The 23,283-nt window shown below is 38.8% G+C and overlaps 1 protein-coding gene across 1 annotated transcript in view; it reads left to right on the top strand.

Moving 5' to 3' along the window:
• LOC111142029 (protein tyrosine phosphatase, receptor type O) overlaps positions 1 to 23,283 on the top strand; it is a 242,659-nt gene that overhangs the window by 176,990 nt on the left and 42,386 nt on the right. The window contains 5 exon segments of the mRNA XM_022494949.1: positions 260 to 411; positions 2,378 to 2,498; positions 17,728 to 17,867; positions 20,507 to 20,639; positions 22,559 to 22,679. Of these exon segments, the coding sequence (XP_022350657.1) occupies positions 260 to 411; positions 2,378 to 2,498; positions 17,728 to 17,867; positions 20,507 to 20,639; positions 22,559 to 22,679 (667 nt within the window).

Genomic DNA, 23,283 nt, shown 5'->3' on the forward strand with positions numbered 1-23,283 from the left:
ACTTGATATCCTCAGGTACGGATGGGTCTGGCTGCATTGTGTCTGAGCCATACAAGGTAGGGTCCCAGAAAACAAGTATCTGCCTTTTACAGCCAACCTGCGCCATACTACTGAGCGGTTCAGGGATCCCCGGGACCATCGTATGATGTGAACTTTAATGCTCTAAACTAACTCTACATGAGATTTCATGCTCTGTTGAGAAGTACTTTAATTATTATTAGTCTTTTAAACTAAAGAGCACCTCTTTTTTTCCTCGTAGCCCCAGTTGCTCCAGAAATCACATCTGTGGAGTATTACAACAGTCTGTTATACATCAGTTGGACATACGGTGATGACACAACTGACCTCTCCCATTCTAGAATGTTACACTGGATGGTTGTTGCAGAAGGAAAGAAGAAAATTAAAAAGAGTGTATGTTTCTTTGAATCCCAACATGGGGCATCTGAATATTCTTTAACGTAAACTATTGAAAACCATTAAGCAAACATTTATTGAAACATTAAACAGATGTCTTATGATTCTTGGCACTATTTTAGGCTCCCATGAGAGAACAATTTTTTTTTTATGTTATATTAGTCACCATACCATACATTGTTAATTTGTGATATAATGTTCCAGGATTCATTGTTTATATATAACACCCAGTACTCCATGCAATATGTGCCCTCCTTAATACTCATTACCAGGGTAACCCATCCCTCCACTCCCCTCCACTCTAAAACCCTCGGTTTGTTTCTCAGAGTCCACAGTATCTCATGGTTCATCTCCCCCTCTGGTTTCTCTCCTTCATTCTTCCCATCCTTCTCCTAATATCCTCCATGTTATACCTTATGCTCCACAAGTAAGTGAAACCATATGATAATTGACTTTCTCTGCTTGACTTATTTCACTCAGCATAACCTCCACTCCCTTCCATGTTGATGGAGAACTTGGGTATTCATCCTTTCTGATGGCTGAGTAATACTCCATTGTATGTATGGACCACAGCTTCTTTACCCATTTGTCTGCTAAAGGGCATCTCCACTCTTTCCACAGTTTGGCTATATTGTACAGTGCTTCTATGAACATTGGGGTACATGTGGCCCTTCTTTTCACTACATCTCTTATCTTTGGGGTAAATGCCAGTAGTGCAATTGTAGGGTCATAGGGTAGCTCTATTTTTAATTTTTTGATGAATCTCCACACTGTTTTCCAAAGTGGCTGCACCAACTTGCATTCCCACCAGCAGTGTAAGAGGGTTCCCCTTTCTCCACATCCTCTCCAAGATTTGTTGTTTCTTGCCTTGTTAATTTTTGCCATTCTAACAGGTGTGAGGTGGTACCATGAGAGAACAATGGAGAAAGGACAATCAAGAAAAATTGCATTCTTCCTTTCATAGAATTCACTTTTAATCTTTAATACTGAGCTGTAATAGTTATAACTAGTAATTCATTCACATTTACAGTTAACAATTTGAGCTTTTCCTTCAGGATGGCAAATATTTTCAAGAAAATCACATTTAATATGTTTTGATATTTTCTCTATATATCAAAAATTCCTAAATATTTGGGTATGTTGGAAATACTGATTTCTTTTCTTCTGCTTTATTAAACTTTTTGAAATTGCATTAGTTAGGGTAGAGACTACATTACTGTAAAAAAAAAAAGAACAACAAAGATTGTGGCTCAAAGAAAATAGAAGTTTGTTTCTCTCATGCTAGCGCAGGACGATCAGGGCACCTCTACTGTAAGGGATCAATCATCCAGGGCTCCAGATTCTTTCTATCTTGTTGTTCCATCTACCATGGTGTAGTCTTCATTTGCATAGGTGAACCTTCCTAGTCATTAGATCCATATTCTAGCCTGCGGGGAGAGGAAAAGAGAAAATGTGGAAGCCCAGCATGAACAGAATTATAAGCTGCCCATGTGACTTCCACTGACAATTGATTGGTCAGAGGTGGGTCACATGCTCTCCTCTACCTATAGGGAGACTGGGAAATAAGAAGCCAAGCAGCTATAGACATGACTAGGTTTCTTCTGAGCTTCCCAGCTAAGGCTGAGTAATGTACACATCAGTACCAACCTAGCAAATGCCTTTTCTAAAATTTGCTGTGAAGATGAGGAAATATATCAAAGGAATACATATTCCAGATAGAAAATTAATTGCAGAAAATATTCTGATACGTACTATGCATGTTTAGAGCTACCTTGCATTTGGCTCAGTTGAGGAATTTATATCATTTTCAACGGAAATGAAGTATCCATTAGCTTGTAATCAACTGTAGATTGATTACACAGAACAGAGAGGGAATGCCTGCTATAGCCCCGTAGTTGTCTGGAGCCATATTCTAGTTCAAGTTCATTAGAAGTTTAAACCCCAATTTTGATGGGTCTTGCAGGTCACACGCAATGTCATGACTGCAATTCTCAGCCTGCCTCCAGGAGATATCTACAACCTCTCAGTAACCGCTTGCACGGAACGAGGAAGTAATACCTCCATGCTCCACCTGGTCAAGTTAGGTAAGAAGAATGCACACGAGTGTGTGTGTGTGTGTGTGTGTGCATGTGTGAAAATCGTCGTGTCCAGAGAACTGGTGTTTGCATCCATTGATTTGTCATGGTCTTCTCAATTCAGTGAAATAATGGAAATATGGCTCACTCTCTTTTATAAGTGCAAAATAAACATGTATATGACTAAAAGAGTTAGGTTCAACTTAATATGAGTTTCTGTGAATGGAATGTTTACTCTGCTGAGAGGCAAGAGTATTCACCATCCTTAGTGAGATTAGAGAAACCAAGGAGTCTGAAAATTTAGAGGAGACAAGACTTCAGAGGTTATCTAGTGTGGTGCCAGACACCAATCCCTTCTCATAGGAGCATTATGGGATGTCCTCCTTAATACCTCAAATTGAAACTCATACACAAATCATCCACATATTGATTTTCTAAGTTGACATAATTTCCTAACTCTAATCTAAAACCAAGATAAAAGAAAATGTAAAACAAAATTGTATGGATCTCCTGCGTATTTGTTCAGATACAGTTTTTCTGTAAGTCATAATGAAATTGCCTAATGACTACACTTAATCAAAATGAAAAAGTTTGAGTTTACAAGACGCAAAAGAAATCAGTAGTCCTTCCAGACAAGTAAAAAAGTAAATGGGGGAGTGAATAAAATAACTGAGCAAGCATAACTACAGGTGGACCCTTGACTAAAACCTAGCGTTATTTTAATAAGAGACTAGATGTATTTGCATATGATGAGGGAAAGAGGAAAATAACCTTAATTAAAGTAAAGAGAACATGCCAAGAAAAATAATGGGCTGTAGATGAGGGAAAATGAGGAAAGTATAATATTCTTGCAAATGAGCTAGAAATTATTGTGTAGCGTAGTGTCAAAATAATTATTTATCTTATGAAATACAACTAAGAAGTGACACTATTTAACACAGAACGCATCTTCTACATTCAACAATCTTCCATGTAGTGAAGTATACATTTAGTTTCTGATACATAAAGGGACCTCAAAGATAATATTCCATAATCAGCAGCAGGCAAAAAAGGATAGATTGGCAGACAGTTGTGGGGTAGTCTCCGTATCCAAGGGGCAAGCAGGAAATGTACGTCAATGTGTCATTCTCATGGCAGAGATCTCCTTTTCCTATTTCAAAAAGGAAAAATATAGAGAATAGCAATCAAATATTTTCAAAACGCTTAATGCAACTTACATCACTGTTTCAGACGTCTGCTTATTTAGACTCTGTATCTAAGTCTAGTCATAAGAATGTCAAATTGTCACCATTATTACACATGTTCAGATGTGCAGCTTTAAGTAAAATGGATCCAGGTAGAGGGGCACCTGGGTGGCCCAGTCGGTTAAGCATCTGACTCTTGGTTTTGGCTCAGATCATGATCTCGGGGTCATGAGATCGAACCCCACATTGGGCTCTGCACTCAGCATGGAGTCTGGTTCAGATTCTCTCCCTCTTTCTCTGCCCCTCTCCCTACATGTGTGCTCTCTCTCCTTCTCTGTCTCTCAAATCAATCAATAAATAAAATCTTTTTTAAAAAAGAAAAATAGACTGATCCAGGGTGTCTTATAAGCAGCTTATACACCCTGAGTAGCATTGCTGGCAGTGATGTACCTTTAGAAAACTCTTAGAAAATCCCGAAAAGGGGCACCTGAGTGGCTCAGTGAGTCAAGCCTCTGCCTTCGGCTCACATCATGATCTCAGGGTCCTAGGATCATATCAGGCTCTCTGCTCAGTGGAGAGCCTGCTTCCCCCTCTCTCTCTGCCTACCTCTCTGCCTACTTGTGATCTCTCTCTCTGTCACATAAATAAATAAAATCTTTAAAAAAAGAAAATCCCAAACAGAACAAAGCACAGTCTTTTCTAGTTTCCCCAATAGTTGTATATCTCTGTAATTCAACACATAAGACACTAAGTCTTAAATCTTTTTGTGTGTGTCTCATATTTGCCATGGCAAAAATTAAATTCTTGCACTGGAACCCTTTAAAATTAAATAGGTAGTTGGAAATACATAACACATTAAATAGATACTATGGGCAGAAAAATTAAATTATTGAATAATTTCTAAATAACACCTTAATTCTTCTTCATGACAACTTTCTTCTAAATTATTTTACCTAACTTCTTGAAAAACTTTTCCAATATTATCATGTGGTAAAGTACTTTACAGTGGATCTATAGTGGTGTGACATTACAAAGGTATGTGGGATGTGGGACGTGGGACAGTTTTTCTGTTTGGACCTTTCTTGATCATTTCAGGACATCTAGCACTTCTGCTTCCTGTCCACAGAAGGGCAGTTAGCAAACTTCCTTGTGACTATTAAAAATATTCCTACAAATTTACAAACACCCTCTCACTGTGAACCACAACTTCAGTTTCATTCACTGCAGGCAATCTGATCTTCTTCCCCAGCTATCTTTACTTCAGTTCCAGGAAGGTAGAGATCACCAGCTTCCAAGCTTGTATGATCTTTCTAAAATTGCCTGCCAATTCATTCCAACTGTTATGTCTGATTTTGTCCTCTGTGGATATAAAAATCAGTTCAAAACTTGTTTCCAGGTAACTAGAATTTACTTAAAGATTATGCTCACCCTTTCCATGCCTTTCTTTTCCCCACCTTCATGATCACAGGAAGCTTTAAGTGTTTCTGGGGTCCTAGCTGTTTTCTCTAACTCATTTTGGGTTTTTTAAGTCTCCCTTGAAGTTCAAAGGTAGGTCTTACCAAAGGACCATTCAGTGAACCTATTGCAAGTTTCAGTGTTATTTTTATTTGACATTATGGCTGATATCTTGATCAGGAGTATGAGTTAAAGTCATGAGCTGGTACAATTACACTCACACCACGTAGAAGTAGGAGTAAAAACCATGATAGTTTCCAAATTTATCATGAGCTTTGAGCCTCCATGTCTCCCTATTAACAGACCGAAATACCTAAACCAGTTTAGAAATACCCTTTAAACTTTTCAAGAAGAGAATACAAGTTTCCACAGAAATTCTTTCTTGGAGTCAGTAAGGTTTTCCCTTTTGTGAACTAAATAGCAGATGAAATATTGCCTCTATATTGTTCCCTTCTGAAAATAAGACAATGTGTATATAATGGGCCTCAACTCAGCCTTTTTCCCCCTGAAAATTAAATAATTTCACTTTTTATCCATTTGTCTAAAAATCTATTTTCTATTCTACTAATCACATTATTGTGTTTTTTCAGTTCTTCCAATTTTCCATAACACACAAGGCTGTGCCTACGTTAGATGCTCAATAGATACTTATAAAACCACACTGCAACCACAGACCTCAGAACTGAAAATAATATTGTAAGTTTTACCATTCAGAGAAGTAAAATAACATTTCACCTTCGTAATAACTGATTGCAGGTGTTTTTTTATTTCACAGAACTTTCATTCTAGTCACTTTATGTTTCTTTATAGCACTCACTTGGCATACAGAGAAGTCATATTAATTCTACTTTACAGAAACATACAACTTCGGTACACAGATTATTCGGGGTTGTTTGAATCCAAATGATGTTGTTAGACCTGGGACCAAAACTGGCTGGGCTGGGGCATCTGGATGGCTCAGTCAGTTAAGTGTCATACTCCCGATTTTAGCTCAGGTCATGATCTCCGGGTGGGGTTATCAAGCCCTGTGTCTGGGTTCCATGCTGGGCGTGGAGCCTGCTTAACATTCTTTCTCTCCCTCTCCCTGGCACTCTGCCCTCCCCCTCCCTCTCTAAACAAACAAACAAACAAACTGGCTGGCTTACCTTGAGTTCAATTTCTCTGTGATAAAACCCTCTTCTCAATGGCTCTAATTGCCATTATGGAGGGCAGATTTAACATCTGTGGAAAGAAACCAGGCTACCGATGAATCCAGTATAATATAAATTAATCCAAGAGGGCATGTGCAAGAGTAGAGAACCCTCAAAACAATTGGCAAGGATTTTCTTTTCTTTCTTTTTCTTTTTTTTTAATTTATTTGACACAGAGAGAGAGCGAGAGATCACAAGCAGGCAGAGAGGCAGGCAGAGAGAGACGGGTAAGCAGGTTCCCAGCTGAGCAGAGAGCCCAATGCTGGGCTCAATCCCAGGACCCTGAGATCATGACCCAAGCCAAAGGCAGAGACTTAACTCACTGAGCCACCCAGGTGCCCCAAGGATTTTCAACTATTATGTCATCAATAGCATCCACGAGAAAACATCTACCAACAGTGGTTCTGTTGGCAGGGCAATTAAGAATTTTAAGTTGCCAGCAGTCTCACGGTACCATGGTGGTGTGTGATGAGAGCTGCTTTGGCAGTCCATACAAATGTCAATCAAATCTCCACTAAGACATGTCATTTTAAAAGAACTTATTGGTTGATATGCAACTGTGGCTTCAACCAGCCACCAGTCATAACTTCTGGTCTTGGTGAACCCACATAAAACTCTGAGCCAACTTTAAGAGGATTTGGTTAAGTTAACATCTAATGATCAACCATTTAAAAAAAAAGGAAGAAAGGGAAAGAAATAGAGATGGGAAGTGTTGGGCATATCACAAAATAGCTCTATGGTTGTGGAGTATCCATTCATTCATTCATTTAACAAATACATACTGAGAACCTTCTAAGAATTGCCCAGATGCAAGCAATCTGAGGGTTTTGGAGGGGTGAGGAGGGGGAGGTTGGGTGAGCCTGGTGGTGGGTATTATGGAGGGCACGTATTGTATGGAACACTGGGTGTGGTACATAAACAATGAATTCTGTAACACTGAAAAGAAATTGAAAAAATAAATAAAAATATAAAAATAAAAATAACTGTAAAACAAAAACAAACAAACAAACAAAAAAAAAGAATTGCCCAGATGCCAGACTACTTATAGTAATGAATTCAAAGGGCTACTTTCAGTTTCTGTTCACAAGGAGCTTATGATCTACTAAAGGGGAGATGGTAAGAAATTTTGTATAGCACATTAAAACAGGATAATGTGGGACAGATTGCATATGCAGCAAGACCTTTCTCTGAGGAAGCAGTGGTGAGAGATAGGAATAACAAGAAAGGATCTGCCATGTAAAGTTTGGGAAGGGGCATGCTAAGCAGAGGGAAGAAGCAGAGATCAGATTATGTAAGATTTTTATAAGGTGGAATTGAGATTTTATTTTGAGTACAATAAGAAGGCATGGAAAGCATTAAAAATAAACAATCTAAACTACTTAAAATAATCCCTCTTTTTGCTCAAGGGAGGAACAATTGTTAGGTCAGCAGTGAAGACAGGGAGATCAATTAAGGAATCATGGGAACTAAGCTTAAAAATAATGTTCTAGGGACACCTGGGTGCTCAGTCAGTTGGGCAGCCAACTCTTGATTTTAGCTCAGGACATGGTCTTGAAGTCGTGGGATCAAGCCCCATGTTGGGCTCTGTGCTCAGCATGGAGTCTGCTTAAGATTCTCTCTCTTTCTGCCCCGCCTCCATTTCTCTCTTTCAGATAAATAAACAAATCTCTAAAAATCTTTAAAAACAGCATTCTAGTTTGGTAATTTCCACGGGAAATGATGGCAAATTTGACAAAATTCAGGAGTTATTTTGGAGCTTCTGTCCACAGAGCTTTCTGGTGAAGTGAAAATAGGAAATAAGAGAAAGGGAAAATAAGAATGACTTCTAGGCTTTGCTCTTAAACAACTAGGGTGGATGGTGGTACAAATCACTGAGACTGAGGACCAGAAAAAATAGAAGAGGAGTAAATTAGGGGTAGGGTGAGAAACATAGATTCTTCTTTGGACATAAAAAAATTTAGAGGACACCCAAGTACAGCTGTCAAATAAAATGATTATTGTTATATGTCTAGAGACAAAATCAGGGAGAATTCTGGACTGGAGATATAAATTTCGCAGTTTCTAAATCAGCAACTAGTAAGTAGATATAGAAAACAACCACTCTAGCACTTAGACACTGAGCAGAGGAGTCATCAGCAAGAGAGGCTGGGAAGGTACAGCCACTAAGGTCAGATAAAAACAGAAACAGAATGTATACAGCACCATTGTCAAACTTCTACAGTATCCTGACCACAGTTGTGTTCAGACAAGTTCAAGATAAGGAATCCCGATAACTTCAGTTCTTCGCAGTGCTAGGAGAGATTTGGAGATAATTGAGTACAATGCCTTCATTTGAGCAACTGGGGATCTAGAGAAATCCGACTTTACAAGTTGAGTCTGGGTGGAGAAAGAGTGTTTCAGTCCTTTTTATTCATCTGCTGCTTATGTTTTCCTAGATTTGGAGTGTATTTTTTTTCTAAGAACTTCTTTTTTTTTTTTTTGGTGAACACTTCTAACAGGGAAGGGAGGACTTTCACACCCACTTGGGTGGCTTTCTCTGTTCCTCTTTTGGAATTTGGGTATTAATAACATTAACTTCATTATCTTAATCTCAATCATGAAAGGTTTTATATAGATTAGAAATCTTTAAAACATAGTTTTACTATAGATAAAAAGAATCAAAATACTTTCAGATGTTGGGTATTTGGGCATATTACAATCTCGCTTTCTCTCTCTCTCTCTCTCCCCACCCCGCGATAATATTTCAGTAGATTAAAAATAATTATTTACATTTTGATGAAAAATATTTTCTGACTTTATAAAAGCTATTGCGTAGTACTGTCCTTTATGGTCTCACTCTCAGTTGAGAAATTTGTTTATTCTTATGTTGAAATCACTGAGTTCACAATTTTAGAAATAGTTGCTTGGATATATGCAATCCTTATTTTTTGCAGGAAGTGAGTGAAGTGTTGTGAGTCAAATCACAAATAAAGTATTCCTCCCTATCCCCCCGGGCCCTTTTCTTGGATCCTCTCCTAGTAAGTGACTGCCTTGTTATCCCTCTCACCCCCCACCAAAAAGAAATGAGTTTAATAAGATAAGAATGTGAATAAATTGTATCAATGTAACATAGAGAAAAGGAAAGAAAGATGGATGAATGAGTGCATGGAAGGGAAGGGAAGGAGAAAGTGAAAGAAGAAAGAAAATATGCTTATTCATTCTGTACATCCATCCATCTATCTATAATTATTTACTTACCTATTTATAGATGCCAGTCAAAAAAAAGGCTAATAAAAGAAGATACTATACTTTTAAAAAATTAATTCAGAATGAACAAAGTAAGTCTAAGGAGATGCCAAGATATGGGGCCTGAGCAGTCAGAAGGACAGAGCTGTTATATTTTGAGATGGGGAAGATAATGAGAGAGGCAGATTTGGATGAAATACCAGAAGCTGAGGTTTGGATGCATCAACATTTGAAGGTGCCTGTTAAGCATTAAAGAACAGATGTTTAAATAAATAAATAGATCTTTTTTAAAAAAGAAAAAGAACAGATGTTGAGTGGGCAGTGAGATAAAGGAGCTCAGAATCTGCAAGATTTCAGACCTGGGAAGTATATATTTGAGAGTAGTCAGGAAACAGACCTGATGAGGTTATCAGGGGATGAATGAAGGAAAAAGAATGCTATCCAAGGACTGAGCCCTGACACTCCAGCTTTAAGAAATGGAGGTGGTGTGAGGGAACCAGCCAAAGAGTCTGAGAAGGAGTTGCCAGTCAAGTAAAAAGGAACACAAAGAAGTGTGATGTCCAAAGAGCCAAGAAAAGAAAGTCCTTGATTGATAAACTCGTTGAGACTGCTGGAAAGTCAAGGAAGTTGTGGAATGAGAATTGACTGCTGATGTGAGCAGCCCAGAAGTCAGTGGTGATTTGGGGAGGAGGCATTTGGGTGGAATGTGGTGAAGACAAAATACGTTATTAAAAGTAATTCAAGAGAGAATAAAAGGAGAACAACTGAAGACAGCTGGAATAACAATACTTTCTAGGGGTGTGATTACAAAGAGGAGAGAAAATGAGCAGGAGCTAAAGATAGAATCCAAGACTTTTTATATCTTTGGTTGGATTTGTTTTCTCTTTCTTTTTCTTTCTATTTTTTGAAGTGGGTGGAAACAGCTCTTCAATGGGCTAATCAGAATGATTCAACAGACCAGGGAAAATTAATGGGGCTGGATGGTTAGAGGTGACACTCATTAATTGATGTCCTTGTTTGGGCCCAGAGTGGAAGGACTCTGGGTGCCACTGGAAGGGGGGCCTAAGACTGTGAATCTGTAGTTAGGAAGAGTGAGAGTATATGGGCACCAATGGGGTAATGAGTCAGGTGGGTGTGATGATGGAAGCTTGTGGAGGACTTCTACTGATTTCTTACAAACATGTATTCTTTAGGTTTTCAGAAGACCATGACTGTCATGCTACCCTTCTTGTAGAGTCCTTCAGGGCCAGCAGGCTCATGCCAACATTATCTTCTGTGTTGAACTATCAGACATACCACTGTTCATGGCTCTGTCCCTCGTCCCAAGACTAACTGATGCCCCTTCTCAATCTCTTTCTCTCCCATGTCTCACTGTGGTCTTGTGAGTTTCACTGCCATTTGTCAGCTGCCCACAGCCAAGCCACACAACTTCAGTACTTCCCTAAAACCACTTCTCCTGTATACCATAAAGTGACTTGCAGAGTCTGTAAGTTTCTGCTCAAATCTGGATGATGGACGAATAGGGCCATGACTGTGATGTCTCGCACCGATTTCCATGTACAAGCAAGCACCCACCCTGAAAATGTTGGTCTTCTAGAAAGAGGAACTTTCCAGGAGGCTCCATCATCCTCAGTTACATGGAAATGAATGTCAAATACCCACATTTGGCAGGGGGGGATCTGGGTGTAGAAAGGACCCTTAACTAGGCATACGGAGATCTGGATCCCAGTTTTTGCTCTCACAGGCAAGCCGTGTTACCTTAGAAAGTGGGATAGGACCTCTGGGTTTTAGTGGCCTCGTCTAAAATAAACAAAATGACCTTTAATATCCCTTCCAGTTTTAGAATGTAGTTCATACCTGAGTTCAAAGTAAAGGCAACAAGGCTAATGATACAATAAGAGTAGTGACCTTTTTCTAAGAATTTGGCAAAAATAAGTTGTAGTTAAATAAAAATGCTAGATAAAAAAACCATATTCTTGGAACCAAAAAAGGAGGAAGTCAGAAATGTTGTTTTGAAACTAAGGAAGGTTAAATGAAAGCTTTCTTTGAAAAATTCTAACCTTTAGAAGTTACTAGAGCTGGTAAAACCATAGAAACACCCCATGACTCACAGAATGGGTCATTACAATTGCTATCATGGAGCCATAAAGACTTTATTTAAAATGTAATAGAAATCACGGGCATTTTAAATTCCTGAGAAAATCCTATGTTTTGCATATGAAAAGGACCTGATTACACTATAATATTTTCCTGAATGTTTTTAATATTTTCCCATGTTGTTTTTAAATTTTCTCATTACTTGTTAAGAGAATCTCCCTGAATTGAAAGGAGAATAAGCTTAGTAAACTTTAAATTTAACCCAGGTTTCTGTTATTTAATATAAATTTTCATTTTCTTAATTTCACTGCCTACCAATCTCATCTCACCATGAATGATTTCTCTAACACTTTTTTTCCCCTTCAAATTGTGCTGTCTTTTGCTGATGTTGTTTTTGAACAAGCTGGACATAATTTATGTGGCTTGCACTGTGTAAGTCACAAATATTTTCTTTGACCAAGTTGAATATGTTAGGCTTACACTCCTTAAGGTAGAACTGCTTGCCTTGAGGAAAATAAAAAATAGATTTATTTAAAAGATGGACAATAATATAAATGTTAAAGGCCATTCTTTGTGTATGAAGAGTACACTAGCCTATTCCTGTCAGTGATGCTAAGAATTGAAAATGGATTTTATCATATCGATCATTTTTATAGTGTTTTTTCTATTTAATTCCCCTTATCACCAATATCACACATTTGTAAAAGGACTCACCAGGTTTAGAGGTATAAACTACAAACAGATTGAAACTAGTGGGCCCTTGTGGATATAATCTTGGCCTCATTAACATCATTCCATCGGCAGCTAAACTAATGGATCCCATTAAAATAAGAAACAAGGTAATAATTGTCAGCAAAAGATGGATTTGAGACAATAAACACGTTCTCTTCTGTTCCAACGCAAAATATTACAACCTGACTCCCTTTGGGATTTCCTAGGAAAGGAAGGAATTTGCTGCCGGAGCAAAGAATAAGAGTCAGGTCCCAGCTCATCCTTTACCCAAGGTCACCTTCACTACCTCTCCTCCCCCCACCGAGATCCTAGGGAACATCTTGAGCCTCTCATAATCCAATCTAAATTAAATGTAGAGATAGCCTTACAGCTTTCCTTTCTTCCCATGTTCTGTGCCTTGTACTTAATTTCTTTATAAAATTAAGTTGGATTCCCCACTCAAATAGGAGAGGAATTGAAAAGGAAAGAGAAGGAAAGAAGAGGGCCGAACAGTTGAGTATGTTAGAAAGCAAAGTGAGAAAGCCCTTAGAGAATATTTTAAAGCCAACAACCCCATATCTGTACCTTGTTTTGAAAAGAGTCCATCTGTCTCCTTTTTTTTTGATGGTTCTCGCATCAAATATCATGGACTCCAGAGTGATTTTAAACAAAAGGAAATCGGACATTACGAAGCCTGGGAATTTTGAAGTAGTTAATGTTAAGATGTCATTTTGAGAAGTAGAAAGTGCTAGCCAGAGGATGTTCTATAAGTCATATCTTCCTGGCTCTCTATGTTCTCAAAAGTGACTTTGGGTGTGTTATCTTAAAGCCATTTACTCTTCATAACATCATTGAGGCCTTCTTCTCCCTCCCTTTTATGAGCTGGGCTGGATTTGATATTTTGAAGAGTAAGAGAACTGTGTTCGTTTGCTAGAGCTGCCCTGACAAAATGTCGCAGGTTGGGTGGCTCAATGGACAGGAACTTATTTTCTCACAGTTCCGGAGGCGAAAAGTCCAAGATGCAGGTATCAGCAGATTTGGTTTCTCTGAGACCTTTCTGCTGGGCTTGCAGGTGAACTTACCTTCCAACTGTGTCCTCACATGGTTTTTCTCTGTTCCCATTTGTCTTTGGTTTCTCCTTGTCTGTCCAAATTCCCTGTTCTTATAAGCACGATGGTGAGATTGGATTGAGGTCCACCTAAGGGCCTCACTTTAACTTACCTCCTGAAAGGCCCTATCTCCAACCACATTCACATTCTTGCGGTACTGGGGCTTAAGACTTCTATCTAGAAATTTGGGTGAACACAATTCATCCCATAACAGAGACACAGACCAACAAAAAGGCTTTTGCAATATTTAGACACTGCTGGGGTGCCTGGTGGTTCAGTCAGTTAAGTGTCTGTCATGTCAGCTCATAATCAGGGTCCTGGGATCGAGCCCTGCCATCAAGCTCCCTGTTCAGCAGAGAGTCTGCTTCACCCTCTCCCTCTGCTGCTTCCCCTCTTTCTGTGCCCGTTCTCTCTTGCTCTCTCGCTCTCTGTCAAATAAATAAGTAACATTTTTTAAAAAAATGATATTTAGCCACGACTCCACTCTGGTCTTGTGCCCGAGGATGGGAAAGAGGAATCATCTAAGTCATGTTTGGCTACAGAGTTTAGCTGACTTTGCCTTCTTAGGAGAGGAGCTAGACAACAGAAGGGAGGAACCTCAAACCAGCTTCTGCCAAGAATTTCCACACTTCTGCTCTACCAAATAGGAAGGAATGCTCTAACCCTGTACTGTATAATTGAAATACAATGAGAGCCAAAGATGTAATTTTAAATTTTCTAGTAGCCACATTAAAAAATACTAAGAAGAGCTGGGTGTCATTGAGTTTAATATACCTTATTTAACCAAATACATCAACACAGTATCATCCTAACATGGAATTGATATAAAGAATTATATGTGAAATATCTTTACTCTTATTTTATACTAAATCTTCAATATTCAATCTGTATTTCCCTCTTGCAGCTCCTGTCAGTGTAGACTAGCCACATTTCAAGTACTCCATAGCTACATGTGGTAATAGCTACTGTGTTGCACAGTACAGTTCTAAGATTTTAATACATTTCCTGGGGCAGATGTTGTCTTGAGTAGTGAAACTTAATTAGAAGCCCTTCCCAATCCAGTTACACCTCCACTTATGAAATATTGCAATGACTTTCTTTGTTTCCTTTGGAATAGTTGGTGCAATTTCTCCCCAGTACATGTAAGGAAATATACCTGTCACAGAGATCCTAAACTGCCCTTAAGCAGGCCGTTTGTGCATGTTACTCGTTGACCTAAGGAGCTAAAATGCATATGTCTTTCAGAAAAGGATACAGTGATAATGGGTACAGTGACCTTGGAATAATCCATTGCCCCTATATACCACTTGAAAAGAAAACTTTGTTACATGGCTGGTAAAGGTCCCAGACCCTTTGGAGATTTTCCCGAGGATCCTACTTATCACCTAGATCCACATTTTTTTAGCCAGACCCAGAGAAACCGCTACTCCAGTATCCGAGTCATATTCTTTGCACCACTGGGAACACTTGTAATTCATGACACTGACAGCTGATAATTTTACCAATATGATCACTGTAAAAAGACAGAGAACATCAAACTATAGCCCCAGTGTGCCTGGTCTTGCCTGATGCTTAAATCCTAATAACTCTGATTAATGAATCTTGACTTATGGTTTAAATAAGCCAATAGAGAAGATTTATTGAACAATTGCAGGTGACTAGTTCAAGGTGAAAACAAAATAACTTATAACACATGGCCCCTGTTCTTAAAGTATCTAGTAGGACCTAGGAAACTTTGGCCTTTCCTCACATAGATCAAATAGGGTAATAGAAGGTCAGAGAAGGTATAGATTATCAAGAGACAGAGTCAACAGATAAGACTTCAGGGAGAAGAAGTCTTTTTCCTGATTTTAGGATGATCCAAGCAGAAGAAAAGGTATACTGAGTTGAGAAAGAGTACTGCTTGTATGATAGTCGGCGAGAAAACTGGCTGTACCAGGTGGGCAGGGGACAGTGGTGAAGTTGAATGGGTAACATGTGGCCTGTGGCCAATGTAAGTAGGATCTTTAAAACTTGGCATATTTGAATTTGATGCAATAGACGTCAATCACAATAGATGATTACCTGGATAGGACTTAACATGAGCAAAGTGGTATTTCAAGTTGATTTAAGCCCTCGTTGACAAATGAAGAAAGAACTGATTAAAAGCAGGAAAAAAGAATGAAGAGGCTGTTGTAATGATTGATCAAGTGTGATGACAAAAGCCTGAACATGCAATATTATAAAAAGAATAGACACAAGGAAGAGATGACAAGAATTTAACAACATGTTCTCTGAACTTGAGAAGCCAGAGGAGAGCCTCAAGATTGTTGGCCCCGACAAGGGAATGAATGGGGTTGCTCATGGAGGAAACACGGATGGTAGGTGATTGGAAGTACATGGGTAAAAGGTGGGAGCTGGAGATCAGGACTTGGGCATTGTTCACATTGGATAGCTAACCTGAGTTTACCCATCAGGAAAAAAAAAAATACATAGATATCCTAGGGAATCTAATCATTGCAGGATACTCACTGTGAGGGTGTGTTTTGGAAAGAGAAACAACCAAGGTTCAGCCTAAAAATCATCCATCTCTGCCCCAGACAACCTCACACTTGCTTCCAAAGATTCAAGTTCTGTGTGAGTCAGAATCACTGGAGGACCTACCCTCTGACTCATCCCTTTTCACAGTGACAGTTATAAAGGATGTGGGCAGTGGAAGCTGACCCCACATTTCATCAACAGTTTTCATCAAAGGGGAAGTGAAATGATACACAGTACAATGTTTGGGGAGTGGACGACTCATTGCAAACGAGAAAGGGGTCCTGACATCTGTTGTGAATTACGCCTGCACAAGACAACCCCCGCACCCTCTCCTCCTTCAACTCTTCAGACAAACCTCATCGAGCTGTCTCTGGAAAGAAAATTGCTTCTTTTTAGTAGGACACAAATTTAAGTTGCCTACGATAAATCACAGGAAGGATGGTTTGACATACTACAGGCTTCTGAATAGGGCCATGATGATGATATTGTAGAAAGAAGATCCAGACCTTCCCACGCAGAGATCATGGACATACATGTCAAAGGAGTGGAGTGGCCTCCAAGGGCTTCTTCAAGCACTGCTGATATCCAGGAGCTAAGGAACCGATTTGGAAGCATGGGACAAATAATTAAAAGGAATCCAAGTAACAGACACGCAGCGTGTGTAGTTGTCTGACAGGGCACGCACATGGGCAGAATATGATGTTCTCTGAACCCAACAGCTAGCCATAGTATGTCCAAACAAGGACATACTGACAGAGGGTAGCAAGGACTCTGGCTGAAGCACCTGGGTTCAAGTGTAGTGCTTTGAGCACTAGAGGAATTCAAGAGAAAGACAACACCCAAATGACAGGGCACAGGGAGGAGAGTAGGAGAGATTCAGGTATGGGGGAACAAGACACAAGACCACTTCCTAAAACTGGAGAACAGGCAGGGGTTTGGTCTCAAGCCAACAAATCCCGTGACTCACTTACTGGAAATGAGTACGAAGGGGCACAGTTTGCTTGACTAATGGATTAATTTATAGATCAAGATTAAATGTCTAAAAGAAAAAGATAAATCCGTCCTCTAACATTTTATTAACCATCCAGTCCCCTTCCATTAATCCTCTTCTTTAAAAAAAAAAAAAAAAAATCCTATCTACTTAGCTTTCCCCTCTTAATTTCAACTAAATTTTCAAGAAGCCATTCCTTGGATTGAATTATTCCAAATAGTCTCCAGAAAAGGAAGACAGGCTTTTGGCTAAGTACCAGACTGAATGTCTCCGTTAGATGGGAGCAAACCACTTTCATTCATTTTTTTCAGCCATTCAAGTGTAGATTTTTGTTTCTCCTGCAGAAAGTTCTTTACTACCAAGGCAGTGCTCACCTCCAGTGCAGAGGACACCAAAACTATTAATAGGTCATGGATACAATAAAGCTGAAGTAGAAAACAGAAGTGTTCTAAACAGGGAAGTATAAAATGGAAGGGGGAGAAAAAGGCAAATTATTCTGCCTTCCAAGTTAGATGATGACTGTGTTGGGACATATTTCAAAAAGAATAATGTAACATTTCGATGTTACAATAACTCGAAATAAAATTTCGATATTACAATAAATCATGTTATTGTTACAATAACAATAACATTTCTTAACTACCTGTATTTGGGACTTTTTTTTTTTTTTTGCCTGTTTTATCCTGCCAATTGGTGAAAGAAGAAAGAATGTATTAAATTAAATGAAATTTTTTTTTAAACTCTGCCTTTGCTCAGAACCAGCTCCTCCGAAATCACTGTTTGCTGTGAATAAAACCCAGACTTCAGTGACTTTGCTGTGGGTGGAAGAAGGAGTAGCTGATTTCTTTGAAGTCTTCTGTCAACAAGTTGGCTCAAGTCAAGAAACAAAACTCCAGGTACTGTGCTTTTTGATTGTCCTTGTCTGAGTTCATTTTGATTAAGGCTAATTATCTGAGTAAATTAAAGTCTTATATTTGTTGAAACTATAGAAAATAAAAACAAAAGTTCATCTGCATTTTTGTGTTTCAGTGATAGAAATTAACAGTCAGCTTAGGGCAAGCCTTAAAAATTAGAACCAATTTGCCAAATTGCAGTGTTGATTTTCATCTCTGCATGTATCTTTTGTCCCTCATCCTTAGTTGCCCTGGGTCATTCTGTAAACTGAAAGGGGTTCATTTTTCCTATTGCCAATAAATTGATCAAAGGGATAGACACTGCCATATAAAATATAATTTAACAAATATGAACCGATTGCCAGTTATGTGAAAGGCACTATGTGCAATACAAATGGTAGAGTAAATACTTTAAATTTGTTTTCATGTAGTTATGGATATTGCATCAGTCTAGAAATAATTAAGTTAAAATGCAGGTGCCATAGAGAGGTCCATTCTACTAAGAGAGTTTAAAGAAGGGACTGTTTCTAGTTAGTAAGGAGGACAATTTTGCTTGGGAAAATGAAGGCTGAGAGAGGTGATTGTTAAAGACTTAGAATCGCAAATAGCAGAGAGAATGACTGCTGAGTTATTCACCAGGTCAAACCGAAGGGAAGGAGAGAGAAGAACCAGTAGCTCCAAGGGTAATAAAGCCACAGGGAAAAAAAAAAAGTATTTTATAGCCAGACATGGAAGGGAAAGGTCAAGTTTGTGAGGGATGTCACAGAACGCAGTGTACAGACTAATTCTGTGAACATGAATAATTGATGCTTTTTAAATAATGCAGTTCATGAGATTGAAAAGAAGAAAGGATTTCTGGGAGTAGAAATCTTTTCATGTGAGTGTTAAGATAATTTGCTTTGATTTCTTTCTCCTTTTGATATTCTCTTGTACAAACTTATCTCTTTTTTGATCTGTATTGAAGTGCTCATCTTTTTTTTCCCCCTATTCTAAGAATCCTTTTTGCAAATAACTACTTTGCCATTAGCAGATTTTCTTCTCTGCACCTACAGTAATGCCTCCCCTTAAGAAAACAATGGTTATGCAGCTACTTACTATAACAGAGTCTTGCTAGCAAAAGTCTTTCCTTAGAATCATTCTTTTATAGATGAGTAAAAGAGGTGGAATTGGAAATAAGTGCTGATGGCTCTCAGCTCTCTAGGCAGGAGTGTTTCAGATCCCTGTTTGGGAAAAGAATGTTATGCTGGCTCTTATTTTCATATTGTACTGTGGTAGTTGTCACTGGTCTAACCATTGGCCCATCAAATTAACAATTTGTTCTACTCAAGAATACATTAATATTAAATGTTTTTGAGAACACAAAGTTGCCGTGACTTTGGCCGATGCTGTTTAAAAGCTGGGAATGCAGACAAAGGGGATAGTGTCCTTAATATACAAAGAGCAACTAAAAATAGAAAAAAATACAGACAAATAACCCAAAACAAATATTTCATAGGAAATAAACACTAAAGACACTTAAACATATGGAAAGATGATCAAGTTCACTCACAATAAAAGAAATGCAAAATGAATCTACAATGAGGTGCAATTTCCTCTAATTAGGTTGGAAAAACTCAAAGAGTTTACAGATAGATTGGAAGGAGTGTAAGAGAAGAGATGTTGTCACACAGCATCACATGCAGCAGGATAACTTGGAAAATGCCTATAGAAGAGAATTTGTTGGGACACCTGGGTGGCTCAGTCAGTTAAGTGTCTGCCTTGGGCTCAGGTCATACCCCAGGGTCCTGGGATCGAGTCCTGCATCAGGCTCCCTGCTCAGCAGTGAGTCTGCTTCTCCCTCTTCCTCTGCTTCTCCCCACACCAGTCATGCTCTCTCTCTCTTTCCCTCTCTCAAATAAATAAATAAAATCTTCAAAAAATGAAAAATTTAAAAGAAGACAATCTATCAATAGATTTCAAAATTTTGAAAAATATTCAATTTATGGGCCCATCATTCAGCTGGGGGCAAAATGAATACCCACATCTGTATGTACATCCACGCATTTGCACACACACACACACAGGTTTTGTGTATGAATCTCTACGTGTGTACATGCATATACACATATGTGTATTAAGCGTGTGTGTGTCTATATATGTTTGTTCTCATAATTTAAAATTTGTCTGCTGTAGCATGGTTCGTAATAGTAAAAAAATCAGAGACAACTGAGACATTCCTCAAGAGGGGACTGGTTAAATAAAGTAGGTCATTTCAGTGAATTTCTGCACAGCCCTTAAGAAGAATGAATCAGCTTTATCTGTGCTGATGTGGGAAGGGCACCAAAATATACCGATAACCAAGGTAAAACATGCAAACCATGTTATCACTTAGGTTTTGCTTAGCTGTATCTTATGTTTTCACATCCATAAAATATAGATGGGAAGGAAAAAAAAACCTGACAACAATGGCACCTTCCGTGGAGGAGAACTGGGTAGATAGAAAGTAGGGAAAGAAGGAAACTTACTTTTCACTGCTGTCCTTTTGCATCTTTTAAACGCTTTACTCTGTTTATGTATTACCCACTCAACTCTGAAGAACAGACTAAAAAAACACAAAACAGATGAAGATAATATGACACTCATCTTATGTTCTGCATCTCCAGGAACCAATTGCTGTTTCCTCCCACGTTGTGACCATCTCCAGCCTCCTTCCCGCCACTGCCTACAACTGTAGTGTCACCAGCTTCAGTCACAACAGCCCCAGTGTCCCCACATTCATAGCCGTCTCAACAATGGGTAATTACTTGCGTTTGTGGAATCTGGTGTCTTTGGAAGTTCTATCTTTCTAGATTTTCCTTCCATTATCTTTTCAAATATAGGTAGTCTATCCTTTTACTAGAACCATGTTCTGTTGAAACATTCAGGCTCTGAGGACAGGGAGCCCATCACTGCACTCACTCCCTGTATGATTGAGGGAAAGATATTGACCATCTAGGAACCTCTGCTTTCCCATCTGCAAAACTGCAATCATAATATACGTCTCTTGTTGAGCTGTATTGACACATAGAAATGAAGCACTGAAAGCCCTAATATCCACCGTGTGGCTGAGAGCTGCTCCCGTCCACTCCACGGGCCTCATCCGCCTCCCCAGCGGTGGCCACAGTACCCTGATCCACTCGGGCTCTCCTGTGGTCTCCTGGGCCCTCAGTCATTCCTGGTCAAGCGATGATGTTACTAAATTCCTGGGACAAAGCGGGCAAGTTCCCAATCAAGCCAAACTATTGGCGGGGGGGTGGGGGGTTGTTGGTATTGTGGAATTAGAAATAATGAAAACTCTAGAAAAATGGTTCTTCCTTTTTTTTTTTTCCTTCTGAGTTATGGGTATCACTGCCTTGTTGGAGGCTGACTCAGCAGTCCAAGATCACCTGCAAAGACACCTATGTAATAGTACCGCTCTCAGTGTCACGGATCCCTTCACTGGCTGCATTTCCATTTCTGTCGTATTCATTGTATGTGTTTCTACTCAGTGATGACGAGAGTCACCTTCTGTTTGTCTTCTGTTTTAAATTTTTATTTTTCCAGAAAAGGGGACCAAAAATGGACCCACAAAGGATATTAATAGTCTCTCACTTCTGTGTGCTTGGACACCATTCCAAGTAGCCTTTCCTGTTCACTATTCCTTGTCATGGCTACAGCAACCCGGTAAAATAGGTGTATTATTCAACTTATTTATGAGTGAGGAAAGTGAAGCCCGGAGAGACAGATAAAATAGCTTCTCCGAATGGCAGCTAGTAGTCAAATGAACTTGAAAAAGGTCTCCTGATCATGAGTCTAATGTTCCTTCTGTGCAATTACTCTGCCCAGGAGCGGGAGTCCTGCTGGCCCAAATGGGAAGTGGCAAACACACAGAGATGTAGGAACTGAATGCGCCCCCAGTTCTGTGATTTTATGGTCAATGCAGAGGATGGTGTCATTCTCCCCTGCTCTGGTCCTTCTCTGGTTAAGTTTTATGAAAACATTTGAAATATATTCCCACTTCAGATGTGCATGTGCCATAACAGCCTCCATATAAGTAGAGGGAAGGGACGTAGCCCTGTTCTTAAGGACCCTATGCCTTATTAATAGGTTTAATCTCTTGAGTTGTGCAGATGGAAAACCTCTCAACATATGGTTACAGATCATCAGAATGCCTGCTTCTAGCGACGTGTTAAGTGCTGCGGCAGATGGTAGCTTGCTAATGCCTTTTTCATATACATTCTTAGTTGTGAGCATAATATACAGTTGTGCTTTCTGACTTTAAAGTCATAGGCATAAAATGAAAATCTGCCACTCTCTAAACTTCTGAAAACCCTAAACAGTCATAATACATGGTGATGATATCTAGATTTTTTTTTTTTTTTTTGAGTTTCAAAGGAATTTAAACTATGGTCCAGGCACCATTCACATTGTACAGTTCTCCTGGATAAGAACATTCAGGATGTAATGCTTTGAGATGGACACATCCTGCCAGGCACCTGAATGCCATTTGTCAACCTACTTTATGAGGTTGTATTTGACCACGAGGAGGTCATTGTCGGCTTGGGGAAATATCACCGTTGCTGTTGTTGTCATCATTCTATGTTCAGTGGTGTTAAAAATCAATGGAAAATGATGAGTGGTTGGGTTAGTTTCATGTAATGGAAGTTATAATGAAAACGCATGGCTTTTCTCTTTAGTTACAGAGATGAACCCTAATGTGGTAGTCATCTCGGTGTTGGCCATCCTCAGCACTCTGTTAATTGGACTGCTGCTCGTGACCCTTATCATTCTGAGGAAAAAGCATCTCCAGATGGCAAGGTAAGGTCAGTTTGGTTGATTTTTTTACACAAGGGCTTTAAAATATTTTAATTTATCTTACAGATCTGCTTTTGCAGACCAAAATTGTACAGCAGGGCTTTCAAGTATTTTAACTCATAACTTAATTTATAAATGTCATTTAAAATTATTTTAATAATATTAAAATATTTTAATGTGTAATTTAAAATACTTTAATACTTAATTGCATAAAGGTAAGTTTGATTTTGGTTTTCAGTGTCTGTTTTGTGTTTTTGAAGTAGACTTTTAAAAGTTATTTTAGAAAACATAATCATGGAAATGACAAAACAAAGGATTGTTTACACAAATCCAGACCTCTCACTATCAGTCTTGTGATTTTAAGAGACCCATGCAAAGAGATCTACTAATGACATTGGATACTTTCAAATATACTTTGGAGAAAAATAAAGATTTCTGGCTACTCAGTATGATTCATGAGAAGAGTGAATATATGAAGAGACCTCAAGGAAAAAAAAGTCCCTCTCTTCATCAGTTCTGCCAAAGCTATTTTATCAGAAAACATTTGTAGAGTTTATGATTAGGTCCATTGGAGGTCCCCTATTAGTTTTGTTCCTACTACTCAGAG

The sequence above is a fragment of the Enhydra lutris genome, unplaced genomic scaffold (genome assembly GCF_002288905.1).
Source record: "Enhydra lutris kenyoni isolate GAN:26980312 unplaced genomic scaffold, ASM228890v2 scaffoldscaffold7, whole genome shotgun sequence".
Taxonomy (NCBI): domain Eukaryota; kingdom Metazoa; phylum Chordata; class Mammalia; order Carnivora; family Mustelidae; genus Enhydra; species Enhydra lutris.